The sequence below is a fragment of the Triticum urartu genome, chromosome 5A (assembly GCF_056163025.1).
Source record: "Triticum urartu cultivar PI428250 chromosome 5A, HENAU_Tu73, whole genome shotgun sequence".
NCBI lineage: Eukaryota > Viridiplantae > Streptophyta > Magnoliopsida > Poales > Poaceae > Triticum > Triticum urartu.
Window position 1 is genome coordinate 399,692,876 of NC_141877.1, and position 21,598 is coordinate 399,714,473.

Here is a 21,598-nt window from a genome sequence, read left to right on the forward strand (position 1 = left end):
GATCCGGACGATTCTAAATCGCAAACCGGATACGTGTTTACATTAAACGGTGGGGCTGTCAGTTGGTGCAGTTCTAAACAGAGCGTCGTGGCGGGATCTACGTGTGAAGCAGAATACATAGCTGCTTCGGAAGCAGCGAATGAAGGAGTCTGGATGAAGGAGTTTATATCCGATCTAGGTGTCATACCTAGTACATCGGGTCCAATGAAAATCTTTTGTGACAATACTGGTGCAATTGCCTTGGCGAAGGAATCCAGATTTCACAAGAGAACCAAGCACATCAAGAGATGCTTCAATTCCATCCGGGATCTAGTCCAGGTGGGAGACATAGAGATTTGCAAGATACATACGGATCTGAATGTTGCAGACCCGTTAACTAAGCCTCTTCCACGAGCAAAACATGATCAGCACCAAGGCTCCATGGGTGTTAGAATCATTACTGTGTAATCTAGATTATTGACTCTAGTGCAAGTGGGAGACTGAAGGAAATATGCCCTAGAGGCAATAATAAAGTTATTATTTATTTCCTTATATCATGATAAATGTTTATTATTCATGCTAGAATTGTATTAACCGGAAACATAATACATGTGTGAATACATAGACAAACAGAGTGTCACTAGTATGCCTCTACTTGACTAGCTCGTTATCAAAGATGGTTATGTTTCCTAACCATGAACAAAGAGTTGTTATTTGATTAACGGGATCACATCATTGGGTGAATGATCTGATTGACATGACCCATTCCATTAGCTTAGCACCCGATCGTTTAGTATGTTGCTATTGCTTTCTTCATGACTTATACATGTTCCTATGACTATGAGATTATGCAACTCCCGTTTGCCGGAGGAACACTTTGTGTGCTACCAAACGTCACAACGTAAATGGGTGATTATAAAGGTGCTCTACAGGTGTCTCCAAAGGTACATGTTGGGTTGGCGTATTTCGAGATTAGGATTTGTCACTCCGATTGTCGGAGAGGTATCTCTGGGCCTTCTCGGTGATGCACATCACATAAGCCTTGCAAGCATTGCAACTAATGAGTTAGTTGCGAGATGATGTATTACGGAACGAGTAAAGAGACTTGCCGGTAACGAGATTGAACTAGGTATAGGATACCGATGATCGAATCTCGGGCAAGTAACATACCGATGACAAAGGGAACAACGTATGGTGTTATGCGGTCTGACCGATAAAGATCTTCGTAGAATATGTAGGAGCCAATATGAGCATCCAGGTTCCGCTATTGGTTATTGACCAGAGACGTGTCTCGGTCATGTCTACATTGTTCTCGAACCCGTAGGGTCCGCACGCTTAAGGTTTCGATGACAGTTATATTATGAGTTTATGCGTTTTGATGTACCGAAGGTTGTTCGGAGTCCTGGATGTGATCACGGACATGACGAGGAGTCTCTAAGTGGTCGAGACATAAAGATTGATATATTGGAAGCCTATATTTGGATATCGGAAGTGTTCCGGGTGAAATCGGGATTTTACCGGATTACCGGGAGGTTACCGGAACCCCCCCGGGAGGTATATGGGCCTTAGTGGGCCTTAGTGGAAGAGAGGAGAGGTGGCCAGATATGGGCCGCGCGCCCCTCCCCCCCTTGGTCCGAATAGGACAAGGAGAGAGGGCCGGGCCCCCCTTCCTCCTCTCTCTCCTCTTTCCCCCCCCTCCGCAAATCCTATTCCAACTAGGAAAGGGGGGAGTCCTACTCCCGGAGGGAGTAGGACTCCTCCTGGCGCGCCTCCTCTTGGCCGGCCGCCCCCCCCCCCCTTTGAACCTTTATATACGGAGGCAAGGGGCACCCCTAAGGACACAAGTTGATCCACGTGATCATATTCTTAGCCGTGTGTGGTGCCCCCTTCCACCATAGTCCTCGATAATATTGTAGCGGTGCTTAGGCGAAGCCCTGCGAAAGTAGTACATCAAGATCGTCACCACGCCATCGTGCTGACGGAACTCTTCCCCGACACTTTGCTGGATCGGAGTCCGGGGATCGTCATCGAGCTGAACGTGTGCTAGAACTCGGAGGTGCCGTAGTTTCGGTGCTTGATCGGTCGGGCCGTGGAGACGTACGACTACATCAACCAAATTAACGCTTCCGTTGTCGATCTACAAGGGTACGTAGATCACACTCTCCCCTCTCGTTGCTATGCATCACCATGATCTTGCGTGTGCGTAGGAAATTTTTTGAAATTACTACGAAACCCAACAGGCTCCATGATGCATCGACCGTTACGACTGTGGGAGGTGTGTCCGTCGGCTTGCCTTCAGATTCTTTTCCAGTCTCACCGTCTGCGTCGCTACCGTTGTGACTGCGGGGGATGTTGAGTAACGTGATTGTATTAGGAAACATAGGATAAACTAGGAAGTATTCTGGCTTGTCTTATACTCCAAGTAGATCATGTACTCCTATATATATATGCCCACGAGGCTCAAGCAATACAATCAACAATTCCACCAATCCCCTCTCACCCTTCTAACACTATCCCCTTGATGAAGGGGTGCCGAATGTCCGAGCCTAATACCAAACAAACATCGTACCAAAGCCTAACATCTAAAGCCGGATGCCCTAGCCTAGCCACAATACCGGGACTAGGTCACACACCGGTCTAGCACACTCTCAGAGGCCACTGCCGCCGTCTTCCACCGATCCATCTCCAGAGCAGGTACTGATGCACCGGCCTTGCCAGGCCTGCTGTCGACGCCACCATGGCGCCCGACAACGCCACCATCCTGCACGTATCCATCCACACGCGCCCGTCGACGAAACTCCGCAGCACCATGCCGCCGGGATCCGTCGTCGGCCTTGCGGTAGATATAACACTGCTCCTCCTCTTGCCTCCTCCAGCCAGCTCCTGCTCCAAAACGATGCCCCCGAGAGGGAGAACGACACCGAAGGCGCCGTCATCGTCCAATTTGGTAGACCCAGATCTAGAGTTTCCCCGGAAACATCCCGATCGAGTTGACGTGACCTGCAACGACGATGCCCCGAGAAGGAAACGGCGTCAGAGACGCCGCCATCGTCCGCCAAGAGCGCAGTATGGCGCGATTTTCACCAGAAGCCACGTTGTCCCGATCTCGCGGCTGGTTGGAACCACGCGGAGCCTCGCCATGAAGACGCATGCCGCCGCCGGTACTCCGGCAAAGATCCTCCATCCCGCGTAGGAGACGCGCGAGGTCTAGTAGCAACACCAACCCGACGCCCGCTTAGGATTGGATCCGGTTGAATCCATCCCATCCTCGCAGTGCTGAGAACGAGCCGATGCATATCTGGACAGAAGGACCTCCCCGCCGCCCGCGTCCTTGGAAGACACGCGGCAGCCTCGTGAGATTTTTAATCTCGGTTACGCATCAAGACTAGTCCTCATTAAATGGGTGAGTACCAGGAAAGCATGGTCCTCAAGAATAAATAGGAACATAAATTCGCCTCCGTGAGGATTTGAACCTAGGTGTTGGGTTTGTACATCCACTCCCCCAACCAGTTGAGCTAGATTCACTTGGCATGAGTGATAAACAATATCAAAAAAGATGGTGTCCGGGATTTGAACCTAGGTGTTGGGTTTGTACATCCACTCCCCCAACCAGTTGAGTTAGATTCACTTGGCATGAGTGATAAGCAATATCAAAAAAGATGGTGTCCATTGATGCGGTCAGAACACATCTTTATATTTGTAGGTGCAGCGACTATGTTCGCCTTGAATGTGACTTTGAGTTGATTTTTGTATTTATTTTGTCACACTCTGTTGAATAACTTCATAAATATGGTTGTATGTATCATTTTGATGCAGAGGAGCAGGGATAAGCCTCCTTTTCAAAAAATAATCTAGAAAGAGCATAATATTTTTAGGGGGAGAAGAAGAGCAAAAACTGATGTCATCTTCTTTTTTTTTTGCCTACTACATGCATGTAGCAAGAAAATGTAAGAAGTAAGATGATGTTTATTTTTTGAAAATAAGGCAAGCCCCCAGTCTCTGCATCATTGCAATGTTCACGGCCATAAAGAAAAATGAAGGATGTGTTTCGAATAAGCTCAGTTGCTTCACCAACTTGGGAAGACAACTACTCCCTTCGTCCCGAAATTCTTGTCAAAGAAATAGATACATTCATTTTTATTCATTTCTTCTAGAAGAATTTCCAGATGGAGAGGTATATATGTTCCCTGGTTGAGTATAATGCTACGATTGTATAGACATATTCCTCGGGATTGGAACCAACCAAGCAAATATCCTAACTTGTCGACGAAAAAAAGCTGAAGAATGACAAGAAACCTTTGCCCCGATATAAACGAACAATATGGGAAAAGTGTTGCAATTGAGACCAGAAAAGGATGCTTCCTTAGCTGTTACTTCTGCTATAGATCTCCGAGTAGTCTCTGATGCGGTTATTCTCATAGTTTTTATGGAATCAAATCAGGCATCATACTGGACGGTCACTAGTTGAGCATCTGGTGCTTGCCAATCTAAGCGAAACACTGCAAGCATAAGTCCTGATTTCGTGTTCTGGTGTGATGAAATGTATAGTAGCTTTCATCATATGCTCACTTACATGTATTCGACTCAAACACCTAATGCTCCGCTAATACCAAGTCCAACTATAGCCCTGTTACACAGACGCCAATTTTCCTTTTTCTTTCCCACGAAAAGTGATTGCTTCCCGTCTCTCACCTGTGGAAGAACTTGTGCCAAGGAAAGATTTTCCGGACTCTTTTTCGAAGAAATTAAAAAGGCGACACAGAACAAAGCGAGCGGCAGCCCTGATGTGCATGTGTGTTGAGATGTAGCTCTCAACTCGTTTTCAGAAAATATGCCCTTAATCGCCCGTGACATGCTTCACATGGGCCATAAGGATTAAGGAATAGTGTAAACAGTTTGTTAGACCTTTTGGTCTTAAATTCCTCAGGCCAAACTCAGAGCACCAGGTGCCATGTCCTTGGCCAACCACTTGTTCCATGCAGATTTGCAGCAGCAGAGGTGACATTGTGGTCAATTCAATTCTGAGAAAGATAACCTTCTCTTTCTCCTGGTGTGATTTCTCAGTGAGTGATCCTTCCTTTTTGTAGGAGGGCACTCAACACCTGTGCAGGAGGAAGGGTCTGTGTTGCCATATACGGGAAGTAGTCTGGCTTTAATCTGTGAAGTTGTCTGGTGCATGATCTGTTAGTTAAGATAGGGTTTGGACTTTGGACACGACGAGATGTGTGACAATTAGCGCATTATTTAAACCTATCTTTGCACTGTGTCATAGAGTTTTTCTATTTCTTTCAGTGCCCAACTTAGACTTGTCTCCCTCGCCTTCTTCCTCTTGGCCTGGCTGAATGGCCTGTATTTCAGAATATGATGCTCACCAATCTGAAGGAAATACTGCACTCCCAAGCGTACAAAATTTCCTTTTCATCTTTCCTCTGAAAAACGGCCGTGGCTTCATGCCTCTCAGTAGCTTTTGGTAAAGCTTGTGCTAGAAACAAGCTCCCAGATTCTTATCAACAGGATTACAGAACAAGGTGAGTCACAGCCGTGATGTCTACAGTAGCAGGTGCTTATGAAATGCAGCTTTCAAACTGGTATTCTTCACATAGCATAACGGATAGTCTATTATATAGTCTCATATTGGTCAGGAAGGCTCCTGAATTGACTTTTTAATCTTATATATACTGCTCAGGCCAAATTCAGAGTGCCAAATGCAATGCTCCTGCCCAACCACTTGCCGCTTGCAGATTGCACTGGCGATGATGTGGTCAGCTTTTTTTTAGAGACAAGGAAAACAAGATGCATAGATGCACACACACGCATGCCTCCACGCTCACGAAACATCAAGTTGCGGAGCTTAAAAATGGTCGAAGTCACCGGAGACGCCTCGCTATATCAACGGATACGTCACCCACCGGCGAAGTCAGAAATTTACCCTGGTGAGACAAGCGTGACACCAATTGGTTTGATTCTTTCCAGGCAGTGGCCTAGTTTCTACCTCCCTGCTTTTCTTGCTACGGTTTCTTACTGATTAGGCATGCTGATCTGATAGGGGCACCAGAGGATGCTCAGCACGTATGCAGGAGGAAATGTTGTCATATACAGGAGGTGATCTGACTTTGTGAAGTTGTGTGGTGCATGATGAGATAGAGCTGTGAGACGCCGTGAGATGTGTGACAGTTATCTCATTACTTAAACCTATCTGTGCACTGTGCTCTTACTTTCTTAGAGCAACTAGCAGATTCCATAAAACCTGCCTCCCTTAAAAAATTGTCATTACAAAGAAAATTGGATTAAATCCACGCGTGCACTCTAAAAACAGTCCTGCAGGCTTTGCATTTAGAAGTGTGTGTACAATGTGTTTATGGTGTTAAGCATGCTGTCCCAAAACTAATCATGGTGGCATTTTAGAGAAAAGAGAATAATGGAATCAAGTATATGAACAGGCAACAGCCTTCAGAAATTAGACAGCAGCACCTGCACTCTGTTCGCAGTATTCGTAGTTGATTATAGGAGTGCTCATCCACAACGATAAGGTTCACCGCTTCGAGTCATAGGGGAAATAGAAGAGATAAAACTATAAAGACTACAGTTTTAGGAATTTGACTTTGCACACTTTCTCTGCAGCCTTTGAAAAAAAATTAAAGGCCGATGTAAAGGAGATTTAAAGGTGGGCCGGGTGGGCCTGGTCCGGTGTGGCAGGCTGTCCAGACACCCTCATTGCCTCCCCACATATGGGCTAGATTTGGCGGTTCACGAACAGCCTGACATATGGGGACGATTTGAAGGGTCCGACTGGAGATGCTTCTCTCTCTCACACACACATGTCCGGGCACTGTCCGGGCTGTCCGCTTGGACATATGTAGGAACGGTATGGATCATCCGGATGGAGATGCTCTTAGATCAGTTTGTTCCAGTTGCCTGGCTGACCAGTAACAACCTTCAGAAAATTTTGTCAAAAAAACCTTCAGAAATTAGATGGCAGAGTTTCCGGCCGTCGGGACTAGTCTCGGTCAGTATCTTCACTGCCTGTGTCCTGTGCAGGTTTGATCACTTATCACTGCCAGCCTCGTGCCCTCACTCTATACAGGCTTTCGCTTAGTTTTCTCCTCAGATTGCACTTGTTCCATGGTAGAGAATCCTCCGTCCTCGGCTCCTCGCTCTCATAGATAGCCAACCGTTGTTCTGTCTTCGTTATGAAACAGAAGATAACCGGTAGTCCGGCGGTACCTTGCTCTGTTTATTTCCAGCCGTCAGGTAGTTAGGGTGTCTAAGTCCTGATAATGTGTGCCTGAACCATTTTTAAATGCAGAAGGGGGGGTGCCACAAGGTGATCTTCTCTCCAGATTAGTTTTTGTCATTGCCTCAGATTTCCTACACACTTTGGTGAATAATGAAATGCAGACTGCCCAATTGGAAAAACCTCTGATCAGAAGATGATGCCCTGCTTCCAAATTATCCAATATGTTGATGACACCCTTGTCGTCATGAAAGCCTTCGAGAGACTGTTATCCATCCTAAAGGATTTACTAGACTCATATGCTGCTGCTCTCCAGGTTAACCTCCATGAATCAGTTTTGGTGCCCATCAATGCTAGCAATGAGCGGATCCAGATCTTCACTGATATCTTGCAGTGTCAGCTAGCTGCTTTCCCCTTTACATACCATGGATTACCCCTTAGTCTGACAAACCAAGAATGGAGCATTTTTTACCATTGATTGAGAGAGGCCAACAGAGATTAAGTGTCTCTGCTGATTTCCTGGGATATGGGGCAGATTACAAATGGTTAATGATATCCTCTCATCTTTGGCAACTTTTGTCATGAGTTGCATCAAGCTTCACAAAGGAACTTTGGATGAATATATGGCAAATACAGAAGACGCTGTTTCTGGAGGGGGGTCTGGAAAAGAAAGCCCCACCCTTGGCTGCTTGGAAGCTAGTGTGTACAAAAAGGTCAGGGGGTTAGGTATTTGAAGCTCCAGACTCAAAATGATGCTCTGTTGATGAAAAACATATATAAGTTCCTTAATACGCAAGATATCCCATGGGTGAAGTTAGTTTGGGAATCTTACTATCAATCTGGTCTTCCACCAGATCAAACTGCTGATTGCTCCTTTTGGTGGAGAGATTGTATTAAGCTTCTGCCCAAATTCAAGGAACTTGCTATTTGCAAGGCTCATGATGGAAATACAGTACGTACTCTTTTGGAAAAACAAATGGCAAAGGAATACACCGCAAGCAACCTGGCCTTATTTATTCTCCTTCGCGCTCAAGGAAAACTCCTCAGTCCAGCAAATTATGCAGCAAGATTTCACCCCTGATCTCTTCCACTTACCTTTATGTCAGGAAGCTTTCCAGGAAGTTTCCTGACATAATTCAAACATTATGTCAGGAAACTTTACAAAGGACATTTGGACGAATGTGACAAATGTAAAGGACACTGATTCTGGGGAGGGGAGGACCTGGATAAGAAAAACTCACCCTTGGCTACGTGGGGGCTAGTGTGTAGACCAAAAGATCAAGGGGGGTTAGGTATTTGAATCTCCAGACTCAAAATGATGGTCTGTTGATGAAAAACATATTCCCTCCGTCCCAAAATAAGTGTCTCAAGTTTGTACTAACTTTAGTACAAAGTTGTACTAAGGTCAAGACACTTATTTTGGGGAGTATATAAGTTCCTTAACACGCAAGATATCCCATGGGTGAAGTTAGTTTGGGAACCTTACTATCAATCTGGTCTTCCACCAACTCAAACTGCTGATTGCGCCTTTTGGTGGAGAGGTGTCTTAAGCTTCTACGCAAATTCAAGAAACTTGCTATTTGTGAGGCTCATGATGGAAATACAGTACTCTTTTGGAAAGACAAATGGCAAAGGGATACACTGCAAGCAACCTGGCCTCATTTATTCTCCTTTGCCCTTAAGGAAAACTCCTCAGTCCAGCAAATTATGCAGCAAGATTTGACCCCTGATCTGTTCCATTTACCTTTATATCAGGAAGCTTTCCAGGAATTCACTTTCCTGGAACAGCTGAAGGAAGGGTTTCAGGTCACAGAAGACCCTGATATTCGGCAATGTTCTAATTCTCCAAAGGAAGTGGAATTCGGTTGCTCATCAACAACAGATTAAGCACAAGGGAGATGTTACATAGGAAAATTTTCTTCTTACCTGATTACTCTTGTATGCTTTGTGGACGTTTTGCTACTGAGACTAGGGACCACCTATTTTTCCAGTGTCCTTTTGCGGTTGCTTGTCAGAAATACTTATGCCCAGACTGGAACCAAATTCAAGGCCCTTTTCAGGATAAGATTTACACTTAAACAACATCTCTGCACCTTCCATTTGCAATGGAGCTAATAGTGCTTGCTTCCTGGACTATCTGGTCGACAAGAAATGACTTCATATTCAAAGGAATCTAGCCAAATCTTACTCTTGCAGAGCAAAGTTCAAACAAGAGGTCAAGCTACTGCTGCTCAGAGCCACTGGCAAGAAAGATTCAGACTTCCAGACTTGGGCCATGGCTCTTCTTTGATTGTACATATCTCTTGCCTCTTCCATTTCATTTTATTTTCTTCTCAGGATTTATGTCAGCTACCTCAGCTGTCTTAGGCTCTTTTTGTACTTTCTTACTGTGCCTTTTTATGAAAATTGACAAAAGATACAGTAGGGAGAAATCACTTCTGGTTCCCTAAAAAAAACGTTTGGCTGAACCTAGATTTCTTGCCGCCAGACATCTGTTCCAACGAAAGGTTATTCACAAGGTGTTCAGGAAAAAGCTGCCTAGATCATCCTACCTGTAAAGCTTCCGAGTGTGTGCAACAATATATACACGCTCTGTTCCAAGATTGTCAAACCTACAGCAGCTTCTTCCGATGCTCGTGCTTCAGTCAGGAGATGTATTCTTTTTCAGTCCAGCACAAACGACCAAGACAACAGCGAGTTCAGTTGTTGATCACTATGGAAAGAAAAGCACAACAGGAACAGGGTAGAAGCAATAACAATGGCGATGAAAAGTTGAAACAAGCAATGCCTGGCAAAGATTTGTCTGCACAATGAATCTGCATACAACTCGAGTCAATCCTTTTGCAAAGACTGATCGATGGCCTGATGTATACATTTCAAAATTCGAGTATGCAAGTCAAAGAAATTACACTACATACTTACAATCTATATAATCCGTAGGTTGATGCTTTGAGTTCACTTCTGAGCATCTAAAATTGTAGATAGAGGAACTCTGGGTTTCGAAAATAAATTATGAGGTTCAAATTTCGGACTTTGTTTCATGACATTTATCATCTCTCATAATTCAAAACTTTGCGCATGGTCAGAACATGGTAGCGGCAGCAATGGAAGATGTCTGAGAAGGTAAAGGATGGAGTAAGAAGGAAGGTAGAGGGAGAAGATATCAGCATTTTGCCAAGGAAAAAAAGTGTAAGTTGTACAGAGGGAGTACTATTAAAGGGGTAGGTAGCGACACCTCCACCTCCTCCCTCGGTTTTTTCCTTCCCACACCTCTGGGCTCTGGCCTCCCCCTCCACTTTGGTTTTCTTTCGGGGTTTTTTGTAATCTCAACAGATGCTCCACAAAATAAAACCAACGTAAATAGAGTTACTTGAAATAATCAAAACAAAATCAATACTTTCCAGAACCATGCCATGCATTAACTCAATCAAATCAAATAAAATCAATTCTTACCAAAACCCAACTCAATTAGAACTTTCCTTGTCTTCCCCTACCCATACCCGAATCAAATCTTACCAAAATCCCCAACTAAATCAAAACTTTCCTTGCCTTCCCCTACCCGTACTCAAATAAAATTAAATCTTATCAAAATCTAGAATACGGTGAATGTAACCTATTCTAGATTGTCGGACATGATTGATGTTGCACCACGAGAATATATTTATGCCCTCGTTGCAACGGAGCAAAAGGCATGGGGTTTTGCTGATCATGGAGCTGAAGTGGCGTTTATCCGATTACTCTTTCAAGCTCGTGAATTTTTATCTTCTGTAACCAGCAATTGTGGTACTAATAGCTCCTACCTAATTGTGGATTTTAAGCTACACATCTTACACAAGATGAGGCCTTCCCGATTCACTTTTCGTTTGGAAGAGTATTCAACTAAAGTCAGAACATATCAGCAGTGGCTTCCTTTGTTTACCGGTTGCATCATGTGACCAACAAAACAACGTGTCGTGTTCTGTTGAACAATTATACGTTATATCCCGGTTGTCCTATGTGGAATCAGTCTATTATACCCAGAAATGCAACACCGGGTATCGACAGGGTAAGCATAGATTGAACACAGCAGTAAACTGAAACTTTTGAACACAATATAACCTCCTGATGAATTGGCTGTGACACCAACTTGATTTATTCAAATATAAGAAGAGCACTATAACATCGTGAATTTGTGATGTACTGATGTTTAAAATACAATGGACAACCACTCTGTATCTTAAGCCGAACCAGCAACACTCACAGTCTGAAACCCGGGCATTTTCACTTGCAGGTACACATGACATACCTGAAGTGCATTCCACCTCCCCAGCAACTCGTACTCAGCGCCATCAATGGCCGTACTGCCGATACCAGCAGCACCTGCCGGATCCGACAACCATGTTGTCGACATTGCCGCGGCTATGGAGCCACCACAGAAGGTTCGTCAGTGTGTTACCGTCGTCGTGTGATGCCAGTGCCCTGGTCTTGGTCAATGCCGACTCCTTGTCGTAAACCCCCTCCAGCGCGTACACGAAGCCCTTCCACCCTTCTCCGACACCATCCCTCGCCAAGGCCGGCGTGGTCCAGCTCACCAGGTCCTTGACGAACCCAACGTCCGGGAAGAGGGCCTCACTGATCGGCAGGAGCGGCAGGAGCTGGATCCCCAGCCTGCATTCCTTCCACTCCGGTGGCGCGAACCAGAGCCCACTGTCCCTCTTGTTCGCCCACAGGACACCGACCACACGGTTGTTGCTGCTGAAGTCGTCCTCGTAGATCCCTTCTCCTTCCCGGACATGCCACCATGTCTGCGCTGCCAGCATCTCAAACGCGGTAAGCGTCGCGCCGACAGAGACGAGGTGTGTGTCCCCATAGCTCAGTCCAAGGAGCGCAGCAGAGTAATAAGCGTTAACAGCCTCGCTCGTGCTCTCCTGGTTGCGCCCATCGCCGAACTCTGTCAGTCCTCCGGCCCAGGAATGCAGCTTCCAGAGATCAAAAGTCCTCAGCCTGGTGTAGCTCGCACCGCACTTGCGGGACAATGTCATGAAATCGGCAACCATGGAGTAGGCCTGAGACATGAACTTCCTTCCCCAGGATGGATCGATCTTGGCAAGCACAGCAATGGCATACAGGAAGTAGCCCAAATGGTAGTGGTGATCGTTGTAGATCCCGAAGCCAAAGTCTGCACCGGAGTCCTGCAGCCCCTGCTTGGTGACAAGGCCGCCCCATTTGGGATCATACAGGAAGCCATTCCCCTGGAAACTGCCGTCCAGCCACGGCGTGACGGTGGCCTTCAAGAACCGATGCACCGCGGGGATGACATCGGGGCACCCGACCTCCTCGGCGATCAACGCCAGCCTCGCCGCCCTGGCAATGGCCTTCCCGTAGAAGTAGGAGGAGGTGGTGGTGATGGGGCTGGAAGCAAGGCTGTCAACGTCCTTGCGCAGCGCGGACACGACCTCGTCGACCCCGTCGTCGTTGACGCCCCGGGTGGAATGCCATGTTGGGGACAAGGGGTCGGTCTTGAGGACCCAGGAGTCGCCGACGACGCCGACCAGGTCCCCGTCGATGCTCCGGTACTTGAAGTCGTCGAGCACCCGGACGGAGCAGTCGTCGGAGAGCAGCCGAAGGTGGAGCGGGTTGGCGAGCATGAGCAGATCCCCCCACCCCTGCTTGCGCCACGTGTAGTCGATGCAGAAGGGGCGGTTGAGCGCGGCCTCCCCGGCCGTCGGGTAGCAGCGGCTGTACTGGTCGAGGACCGCCTCCATGGCCGGGTCCGGCAGGTAGGCGATCCGGATGACGCCGGAGAACCCCGGCGCGGCCAGCTGCGTGACGCTGGCCTGCGACAGGGCGATGGGCGCGGAGGCGTAGAGGAGGAAGGTCTGGCCGCTGTTCATCCGGAGGCGCCACTTGGTGCGCGCGTCGTCGCAGGGCGCGGCCTCGAGGAAGGCGTGGACGGAGGCGACGGAGACGTCGACGGGCCCCGCGGCCTCGGCGGTGGCGACGGTGACGAAGGGGCAGCCGCGGACGAGGAAGGCGCGGAGCGACGGGGAGAAGTCGAGGGTGACGGAGAGGTCGTCGAAGGCGACGACGCGGTGCGGCTGCCCGGCCGCGGCGGCGTCGGACGGGGAGGAGACGGTGAGGTCGGCGGCGAAGGTCTGGATGTCGAAGGCCGGGGAGTGGCTGCGCGCCGGGTAGCAGAGGGTGAGCCCGGCCGCGGCGGAGCGGACGGAGTAGGGGTGGATGTACTCGGGCTGGTCGCCGTTCTTGAGCGTGAAGTTCTGGAAGAAGCAGTTGGTGGGGAGCGGCGCGGAGAGCAGGCCCGGCGCGAAGAAGCGGGCCGGGTCGGGCAGCACCGTGGACGCGGCCTGCGGGAAGACGTGGCCGCCCGGGGCCGGCGGCGCGGGGCGGCGCCCGTGCGGCGGCATGGCCGGCTGCGGCGGGGGCGGGGGCGGGTGAGATGAATGCAGCGGCGGTGGGGGAGGTGGGGGTGGCGGCGGCGCGGCGGGCTTGGGCCTTGCGAGGTTGAATGGGGGTTTGGAGGAGACGAGGCGGGAGATGGTGTGGCCCAGCTGCTTCTTCCACCTCCGCATCGCCGAGTCCGTCCTCCTTTTTATATACACAGATCTCGATTTTTGGCTTGATCTGATCTGTTTTATTTTATTTTTGGATTTTTTTTCCTTCAAATAAAAAGGTTTTTTTGGGATATTTTCTAGGCTGTTCCTTTTTTGAAAATGTTTTTCGTGGGATGTTTGACCGGGCTGGTGTGAACACTCATTTCATTTTGTGTGTGAGCATAGCCGCTGCGTCCGGCGTCGGGAGCGCGTCCCTCCCTCCCTTCCTGCCTGCGCGTAGACAAACACGAACGTGAGATTGACGCGACACCGACCGCGATGGGATGATTAACGGCTAAGGCATTGGCACGAACATGGGGAAGAAAGATATTTCCTTTACCAATTGCCATTTGCTTACCCAAAACGCCAAAAACAAGATAATGCACGTACCTTGTTATTCTCGGAACCTGGAAGCTGATGTGGTATGATGGAGTGGTTGCGTTTCCGCACATGAATAAATCTCCAAGTGTGCTATGCTGTTACTATTATTATTAGCCTCGCAACTTGCAAGGATTGGCACGGGGCAGGATTGAGTTGAGAGTTGAGTTGAGGAGCGCGAGAAGCAAGCATTTGTCCCACCCAAGTAGCAGCCCGCCGGGAAGGTTCACCACAGCATCACCGAAACGTGTTTCCTTCCGGAGAGAGAAGCTTGGGAGAGCAAGGAACCAAAAGAAATGAATCATGGCGATGGCCCCCTCCCCTCCCCTCGCCGTCGCTTCTCCCTTGCTTGCTTGCAAAGCCAAGCCAGGGCAAGCCAAAGGCCGTTGGTGTTCGTTACTTGTTCGTTGCAACTTGAGAAAAGTTTGTCTTGGTTGGACGCGACAGCAAGGAACATGTAAACTGCATCGTGTCGACCGGAGCAATGGTAATGGTGGGGTTGCTCCATCGTCGTATCTTCACAAGGAAAGAAAAGAAAGAAAGGGAGGTGTTCCTCTACTAGTTGTTATCAGGAAATCCCAAGCCCATCAGGCAAGCAAAGTAACCTAAAACCATCCCAGAAATGACGTGCATTCCTAACGTGACACAGACCAGGCGTCATATACTCCAGATCGATCCGTGTCGCCATCATCGAGCTGTCCGACCAAACATTGACCCAGGACACCAATCTCACATCACCAGACTTATGCTTTTGTGGACGCCTCCCTCCCTTTCACGCAACTAATACCTCCGCCTCGAAATATAAAACATCTTATATTTCGAGGCGGAGGTAGTACAATCAACTCCCACATGGACGAAAAAACGCGGAAAGATACTTAAGTCTCAGTTAACTGATTTTACAAGATAAAAGAAAAGCTGGCACCGCCAATGTGCTTTCTGCTACTGTCAGCATGGCAAGTCTCCATACATTGACCGAGTTAAGTGAAAGTCCAAGTCCAAGATAGCGTCAAAAGTTCAACGAACCAAATGACAGCCAAGAGCAGGAACGCAAACATTGCCCAAACCGACTGCTCGACTGCAACATGTACAGGTCAGCAACTGCGGCAGCTCAGAGGAGCAAGCTTCTTCCAATCTACACACCACCTTGAGCAGCGGCGCACTGTGACAGGCAGCGGCACATACACAGCATCAGTAATTCAACCATGTACGTATTTGAACAACACAAAGCACATTGACTCATATGTACGTACTCCGCTTCTAGATATAAGTCTTTCGAGATTCTAATATGGACTACATATGAAGCAAAATGAGTGAATCTGCACTCTAAAATATGACTATATACACCCGTATGTTGTCCGTATTGAATCTCTAAAAAGACTTATATTTAGAAACGGAGGGAGTACTACTTTATTGTTTATTCATGTCAACAGCAGGAGCCTAAAACTGGAAAACATCACAAGACAATCGACACGGATTCACGTGTGTTTACCACATGAAGTTTTTTTTTTTTTAAAGAGAAGAACAAACCTGGCATGGCCTTGTTCCTTCTACTTCTGTTTCGACTCTCTTGATTTCAAATATCAATTTCCTCCACATCAAGACGACAAACCTCTCCGTGTCATCATCCAACAGAGACAAAAAGAGCTCCACCATTCTGGGTGCACTCACATGTTCTTTCATGGTTTTGACGACATAGTCCACAAACTCTGGCAACTCCGCGTCGAAAATTTCCGTGAACTTCCTTGAAATCCAAGGCCTCATTCTCTCATGCAATCCATGCTGCAGGAAGATAAACTTATTTCATGTCACAATACTGAATGAGCTGGAGTTAAACATGCATGGTCCACAAAGACAACGAATTGTCCGGTTCCACATACACAAAACATTTTTTTTTCAAGTACTGAACTGAAAATGGAGAAGGTGGATAATGCTGTTTCACCTCTTCATAAATTGCCCAATTGATATCATGGGAAAATAGCTCTTCCTTCGTCTTAGGGACAGTAGCAAGCAACTGTTTTAGCTCTTCCTTCTCCTTAGGGACAGTATCAAGCAACTGTTTTGCATCCAAAGTTTTATTTTTCCCTGGCTTGGATGTAGCTTGCAATTCATAACCCACTTTCTTTCCCGCATTGCTGATCTGTTCATATGAGAGTAGGCCTGGTGCAAACACAATACGCCTCTCTTTGCTGTTGCTCCTATGAAACCCATCTACTGTCCAATGAAGCAAAAACAAATCCAGGTTCAAAATAACTAGAATATGAAGAAGATAATGTAAATTAACGAGCAAAAAAAAAGCACTCACTTTCCCTGTGCTGACTTTTCGTCCCATGTTCAACTGTAGGTTCACACTCCATAGGGGCATACATTGTTGATGCCCCATCAGTTTGCAGAGAGGACTTTCCAGCTGCAGTCACTTCTCTATCTTTCCAACATTGCAAACCCACAGCTGTCCTTTCCCTTAAATGGTCCTCTTTTTCGCATTGTCTCCTGATTTTCCTCTCCTCTAGTGCAATACTTCTGGAATCAACATCACTATTCTCGTCAACAACTTCATCGTCGAGAGGGAAACAGCCCGGATCACCAGCTAAGGCCCCTAAATGACCACTCAGTGATAAAGGACTGGCAGACACCTGAACTGGCGGAATTGGTGAACCTGGACATTTACTCTTCATTCTTTCTTCAACCGTACTGTGTATCTTTTGCATTGCATCCTTATCAGCTTCATTGGCCTTCTTTTCTGTAGTACTCTGACCATATTTCTGAAGATACGTGTCTGCATTGACATTAAGCTGTACAAACCAAAAGATAAGCATATATGAGAGCAAAATAAATATTTCACTAGATTGAGAACCCACGGAAAAAACCATTGCAAATGAAAGCTTGACAAATAAAAAATGCTCAGGGAAATTTGCAAATGAAGCAAAAGGCAAAACGGAAATGAAAAGGCTTTTTTTCAAATGCATGTTCTCCTAGGCCATTAGGTTCAACCATAAACAAATGGAACATTATTCTAACAGTGCCAATTCTTCATAAAAAGAGAAGTGCATAGAAGTCATAATGAAAACTGCAAGGTCACAGTTGATTTTGACGCATAACATTAAAGGTAAGCAATTTTACAAGGATAACTTCCTTTTATGGACAACTTGCTGTAATCAATAATTCAGAAATACCAAGATAGTTTCTCAAATATTATCAGAACTTTGAGTGTATTATATGATCTACACAACAATTATTTTAGTAAACACTGTACCGCATCAATTTGCAAAGAAGACTTTCTAGCTGCAGTCACTTCTCTCTCTTTCCGACCTTGCAAACCAACAGCTTTACTTTTCCCTAAATGTTTCTCTTTTTCACATTGTCTCGTGATTTCTCTCTCCTCCAGTGCACTACTCCTTGTATCACCATCTTCATTCTCATCAACAATACTGACATTGGCAGACACCTGAATTGGCGGAATTGGTGAACCTGGAAGTTTACTCTTCAATCTCTCTATAATCATACTGCGTATCTTTTGAATAGCGTCCTTATCAGCTTCACTGGCCTTCTCTTCTATAGTTCTACCTCCATGTTTCTGAAGGTAATCTCTGGTGGATTGATTGACATTAAGCTAATTTCAACAAAACAAAGCAAGCATAGATAAGACAAATAAGCACTTCACTAGATTGAGAACCCGAGTGGGCAAAACATTACAAATGAAACCTTGACAAAGAATGAAAAAAGGAAATGCTGAACCAAACTTGCGAAGAAAATGAAATTAAGCATTCCACTAGATTGAGAACCCAAAGGGGGGGAGGGGGGGGGGATATAACAGATAAGCTTCACAAAGAATGAAAAAAAAATTGTTCATATTGCAAACAAAAAAATCGGAAAAGGTAAACGGAATTCTTGAAATGCATGTTCTCCTATGTTATTGGCTTCATGCAAGATCAGAGTTGCTTCTGAAGCATGATGATAGCATTGAAAGTAAGTAATTTACAATAGTGGGATTATTCCCAGGCTCCCAGCTGCCAAATGGATACGTAAACAAGGTTAACTTTCCTGCATAGATAAATTGCTGCATTTAATCACTCAGAATTACCAAAATGGTTTCTCAAATATTATCAGGAACTTCAAATATTATATATGTTCTACACTGCGATTTTTATAACAAAAAAACTACTCCCTCCGTAAAGAAATATAAGAGTGTATCACACACAAATACTTTAGTGATCTAAACGCTCAAATATACATATAGTGATCTAAACGCTCTTATATTTTAGTGATCTAAACGCTCTTATATTTCTTTACGGAGGGAGTACTGCAGAAGAATGGGGATTATTATCAGTTCCAATCCAATCCTACTTTTGTAACACACACAAATATACATATATGACTCCCAATACTTAAGGGGAGAATGCAAGGATTCATCCATCCTTCACCTTTAATTATTTAAAGAAAACTTGATGCCAATACCACTACTTTCAAAGCCAATCCAGCTTATGTCTTCACTTTTAAATGAATTACCTGAATGTCACTCTTCCATTAGGGCCATTTATGCATACATTCCTCCCTCCGTCCGTTTCACAGTTAGTGCGGCATAAAATCACCCCCAAAAAAATAGGCCCTGCATGGAGGAAGCGTCTCACTGCTCATTGTCGCGCAAGGTCTGTCATCATTTCTGCCTCTAGAAAGGCGCAATAACCCCAAGCTATGTAAAGTAACAGAAATACCTCTAGATCTCACATGGCAGAATCCTCTCTACTCACTGCCGCATGGGCCCACCTGTTAGCCCTTCATCTGCCTCTACAAAGGTGCACCCCCAAGACATGTAAACTAACGAAAATACACTAGGACCCACATGATGAAATTCTCTCTCCATGCGCTGCCAGGTCTACCAGTCAGACCTTCTGCCTATAGAGAGGCGTACCAAGCAACCTCTCCACCAATCCCCCCAATCCCCCCAAATCGCCCAAACCACCATGGCTGTAGGCCTATTATCTCCAATTCAATTTTTTGCATGTCTACTAGTATTAGCAAGATACTTTTCAAAATGAGGTATGTCATCTACTAAAAATTCATAATATGTATGTCCACTCTGAAAATAATATCTCTAACTAGGGTACCACTTTTCTAGGAAACAGTACATCTTAGTCTACATTTATTAATATACAAAAAGTTGCAAGCATAAATGACATGCAGCCCAGTACATACCACCAGTTCTTGGCCATCAACACTCAGTTTGTTGAGCAACCGCCTTGCACGAAGACTGCTTTCAGCAGACTCAAACTCACAAAAGCCAAATGCAGTAGGAGTTCCATCTATGGGATTTGTGACTGGCTTCCAACTTTTTACAGGTCCACAAACCTGTAGCAAAAAAGAGGCACATACACACTATTATCTACACCCTCAACCCAAAGAAGATGTGATTTAATGCCTCACAACCTTTCCTTGTAAACACTCCAATAAACTACCTTGTATTCATAATAAATATACTATAATCTGCTTCACCAGAAGACAATAGGTTTAACAAGATCAGTTTGAACAACAACTTAATTCTAGTTATACGGTATTAAGAGATCATTTTACAAACAGAGGTATACTATAAGTTCATAAGAAGCAAAAAATAACAATACCTGGAGAAGAGAAAGAATAAAATCCTTGTCCACTGTTGACGCTATCTTGCCTATGTATACATTAAATTGTAGTATATCTGCTGGAGCAACAGGTGGGACAGGTGGTCTGGCCGCAGCCACAGGATCAGAAACGCCATGAATTACCGCTGGTCGTTGATGCGAGATAACACCAGGAGGATACATGAGGCTTTGAGGTGAGCCTGGAGGCCCTGGACGGATAGGATACTGTGTAAAATACCTCGGATCTACTGCAGACAAAAGAAAAAACAAATTTTCCTTTTGCCATATTAGTAACTCTTCAGTAATCCAAACACATGATGCATAATCTATCCTTACAAATAAATCAACTTAACAACAAACAAAAACAAAATAAGTTATCTACAAGTCATAACAGCCTGAGAAAAGGCATTATAGTGCTCGGATCAAGCAGATGAGTAAAACAAAGCTGGCCATTGCTCTCAGCATCCCTTTGAGCAGAACAATGCAATGGAAGGTTTATTTGCGAAAAATAAGAGAGATGTATAAATGCAGATTGTAATACTGCAACCAGAATAAAAACTCATGTAAACATCTTGCTATTAATCCAAATAATTAGCATGACAAATCGGCGGTTTTATGCAAATCTGGAGGCAGACATATATGGTCACCCAAATCTAACCTAATCAAACACAATAGGTTTGTAGCAATCATTTGCAGAACTCTCAGAGATCATACCATAATCAATGCAGTGCACTACAGACTATGAATGCTTGATAGAATGTGTTGCTATCAATAGCTTATTATAATGGGTGAGATGACTTCAACATAGAAATGGAAATGATAGAGCACACGTTTCAGAAATGTTAATTTGGAAGTTTGCAGCTTTCCACTGTGGGGTGATGTACATATTATAAAAAATACACTAATTCAAGCAGCAAAATAAACCACAGCATGCTACCAGTTAAACCACTGCATGAACTCAAATGGTGTAAGAAAAAAAACCTCAAATGGTGCACATTGTGTTTTTAGTGTAACATGACAGCCAATAAGCATTACCAAACACACCAAGGTCGTGGGAGCAAACCAAAAGACACCAAAGGTCGTGTAAGATCACTAGATCTTCCGAAACAAACATGGGGCTCGCCTTTCTTGTAGGGCAGTGCATCAAGACACAATCATTACTGTTACAGAAAAGCGGTCAGTCGAAAGTATACGCCGTGCCCTCTTAGTTACTCTGATAATCCACCATAATTCCAAAAGATAAGCGACCGGCAATTCGCATTGCGGTAAACAGCTTACCGAATGGGGGGAAGGCGGTGCCTGGGTACGGACCCAATACACCCGGCGGCCATGCCGGAGGCAGGTATATGCTAGGCCCGCGGAAAGCGGCGGGTGGCATGACGGGCGGGAATGCTGGGGGCCGCCACGTGTGGTAGAAGGGCGCCGGGTACGGCACCGGCGGCGGAGCGCCGAGGGTTTGGTAGGGGCCCGCGAACGGGATCGGGATTGGGTTGAGCCTGGGTTGGGAGGCGGCATTGCCGCTGGGTTGGGCGATGGAGGCGGCGTTGGGTTGGACGGTCGAGGCGGCGTCGTGTGGGCGCGACATGGCAACCACGGCGGGGAGGAAGCTCCGAAGCTGCGACTGCGAGGCAGCGGGCAAAGGCGAGGTTTTTTTTTACTCCCTTCATTCATTTCTTTTAATAACTCAGCAGGTTTTGGGTTAAGTCAAACTTCATCAACTTTGACTAAAATTATAGTCTAAAGAACTATCAACATCCATAATGTCAATTCAATGTCATTAGAACTCCAACGGGCCGACCCAAACA

At 45.9% G+C, this 21,598-nt stretch overlaps 2 protein-coding genes across 6 annotated transcripts; both read right to left on the reverse strand.

Moving 5' to 3' along the window:
• Nucleotides 1-11,312: 11,312 nt before the first annotated feature.
• Nucleotides 11,313-14,348, reverse strand: LOC125509224 (glycosyl hydrolase family 81 protein). The gene is made up of 2 exons (XM_048674146.2): nt 14,194-14,348; nt 11,313-14,034 (listed from the first exon to the last, which is right to left on the reverse strand). The coding sequence occupies exon 2, from the start codon at nt 13,780-13,782 to the stop codon at nt 11,542-11,544; it is 2,241 nt and encodes a 746-aa protein (XP_048530103.1). The 5' UTR covers nt 13,783-14,034; nt 14,194-14,348; the 3' UTR covers nt 11,313-11,541.
• A 689-nt stretch (nt 14,349-15,037) lies between these two features.
• On the reverse strand, nt 15,038-21,440 carry LOC125509223 (RNA-binding motif protein 25). Of its 5 annotated transcripts, none has more exons than XM_048674144.2 (9): nt 21,072-21,275; nt 20,838-20,953; nt 19,794-20,041; nt 19,372-19,524; nt 17,432-17,788; nt 16,484-16,970; nt 16,121-16,392; nt 15,709-15,960; nt 15,038-15,340 (listed from the first exon to the last, which is right to left on the reverse strand). In XM_048674144.2, exons 1-9 carry the CDS (start codon nt 21,122-21,124, stop codon nt 15,314-15,316), a joined length of 1,965 nt encoding a protein of 654 aa, XP_048530101.2. In that variant the 5' UTR covers nt 21,125-21,275; the 3' UTR covers nt 15,038-15,313. The 5 variants fall into 5 exon arrangements, with proteins under 5 accessions (XP_048530101.2, XP_048530102.2, XP_048530098.2 ...); XM_048674145.2 differs by having other exon boundaries at nt 19,794-20,002; nt 20,829-20,953; XM_048674141.2 differs by having other exon boundaries at nt 20,829-20,953.
• Between the last annotated feature and the right edge of the window lie 158 nt (nt 21,441-21,598).

What these genes read in the sequence shown, in the direction of transcription:
- LOC125509223 (XM_048674138.2), bottom strand. Translation starts at nt 21,378, where the DNA reads ATGTCGCGCCCACACGACGCCGCCTCGACCGTCCAACCCAACGCCGCC. An exon ending in TTATTCTTTCTCTTCTCCAG is followed by an intron (nt 19,525 to 19,793) that starts GTATTGTTATTT and finishes TTTTTGCTACAG; the next exon opens with GTTTGTGGACCTGTAAAAAG. An exon ending in TTGATGGCCAAGAACTGGTG is followed by an intron (nt 17,789 to 19,371) that starts GTATGTACTGGG and finishes TGTTGAAATTAG; the next exon opens with CTTAATGTCAATCAATCCAC.
- LOC125509224 (XM_048674146.2), bottom strand. Translation starts at nt 13,782, where the DNA reads ATGCGGAGGTGGAAGAAGCAGCTGGGCCACACCATCTCCCGCCTCGTC.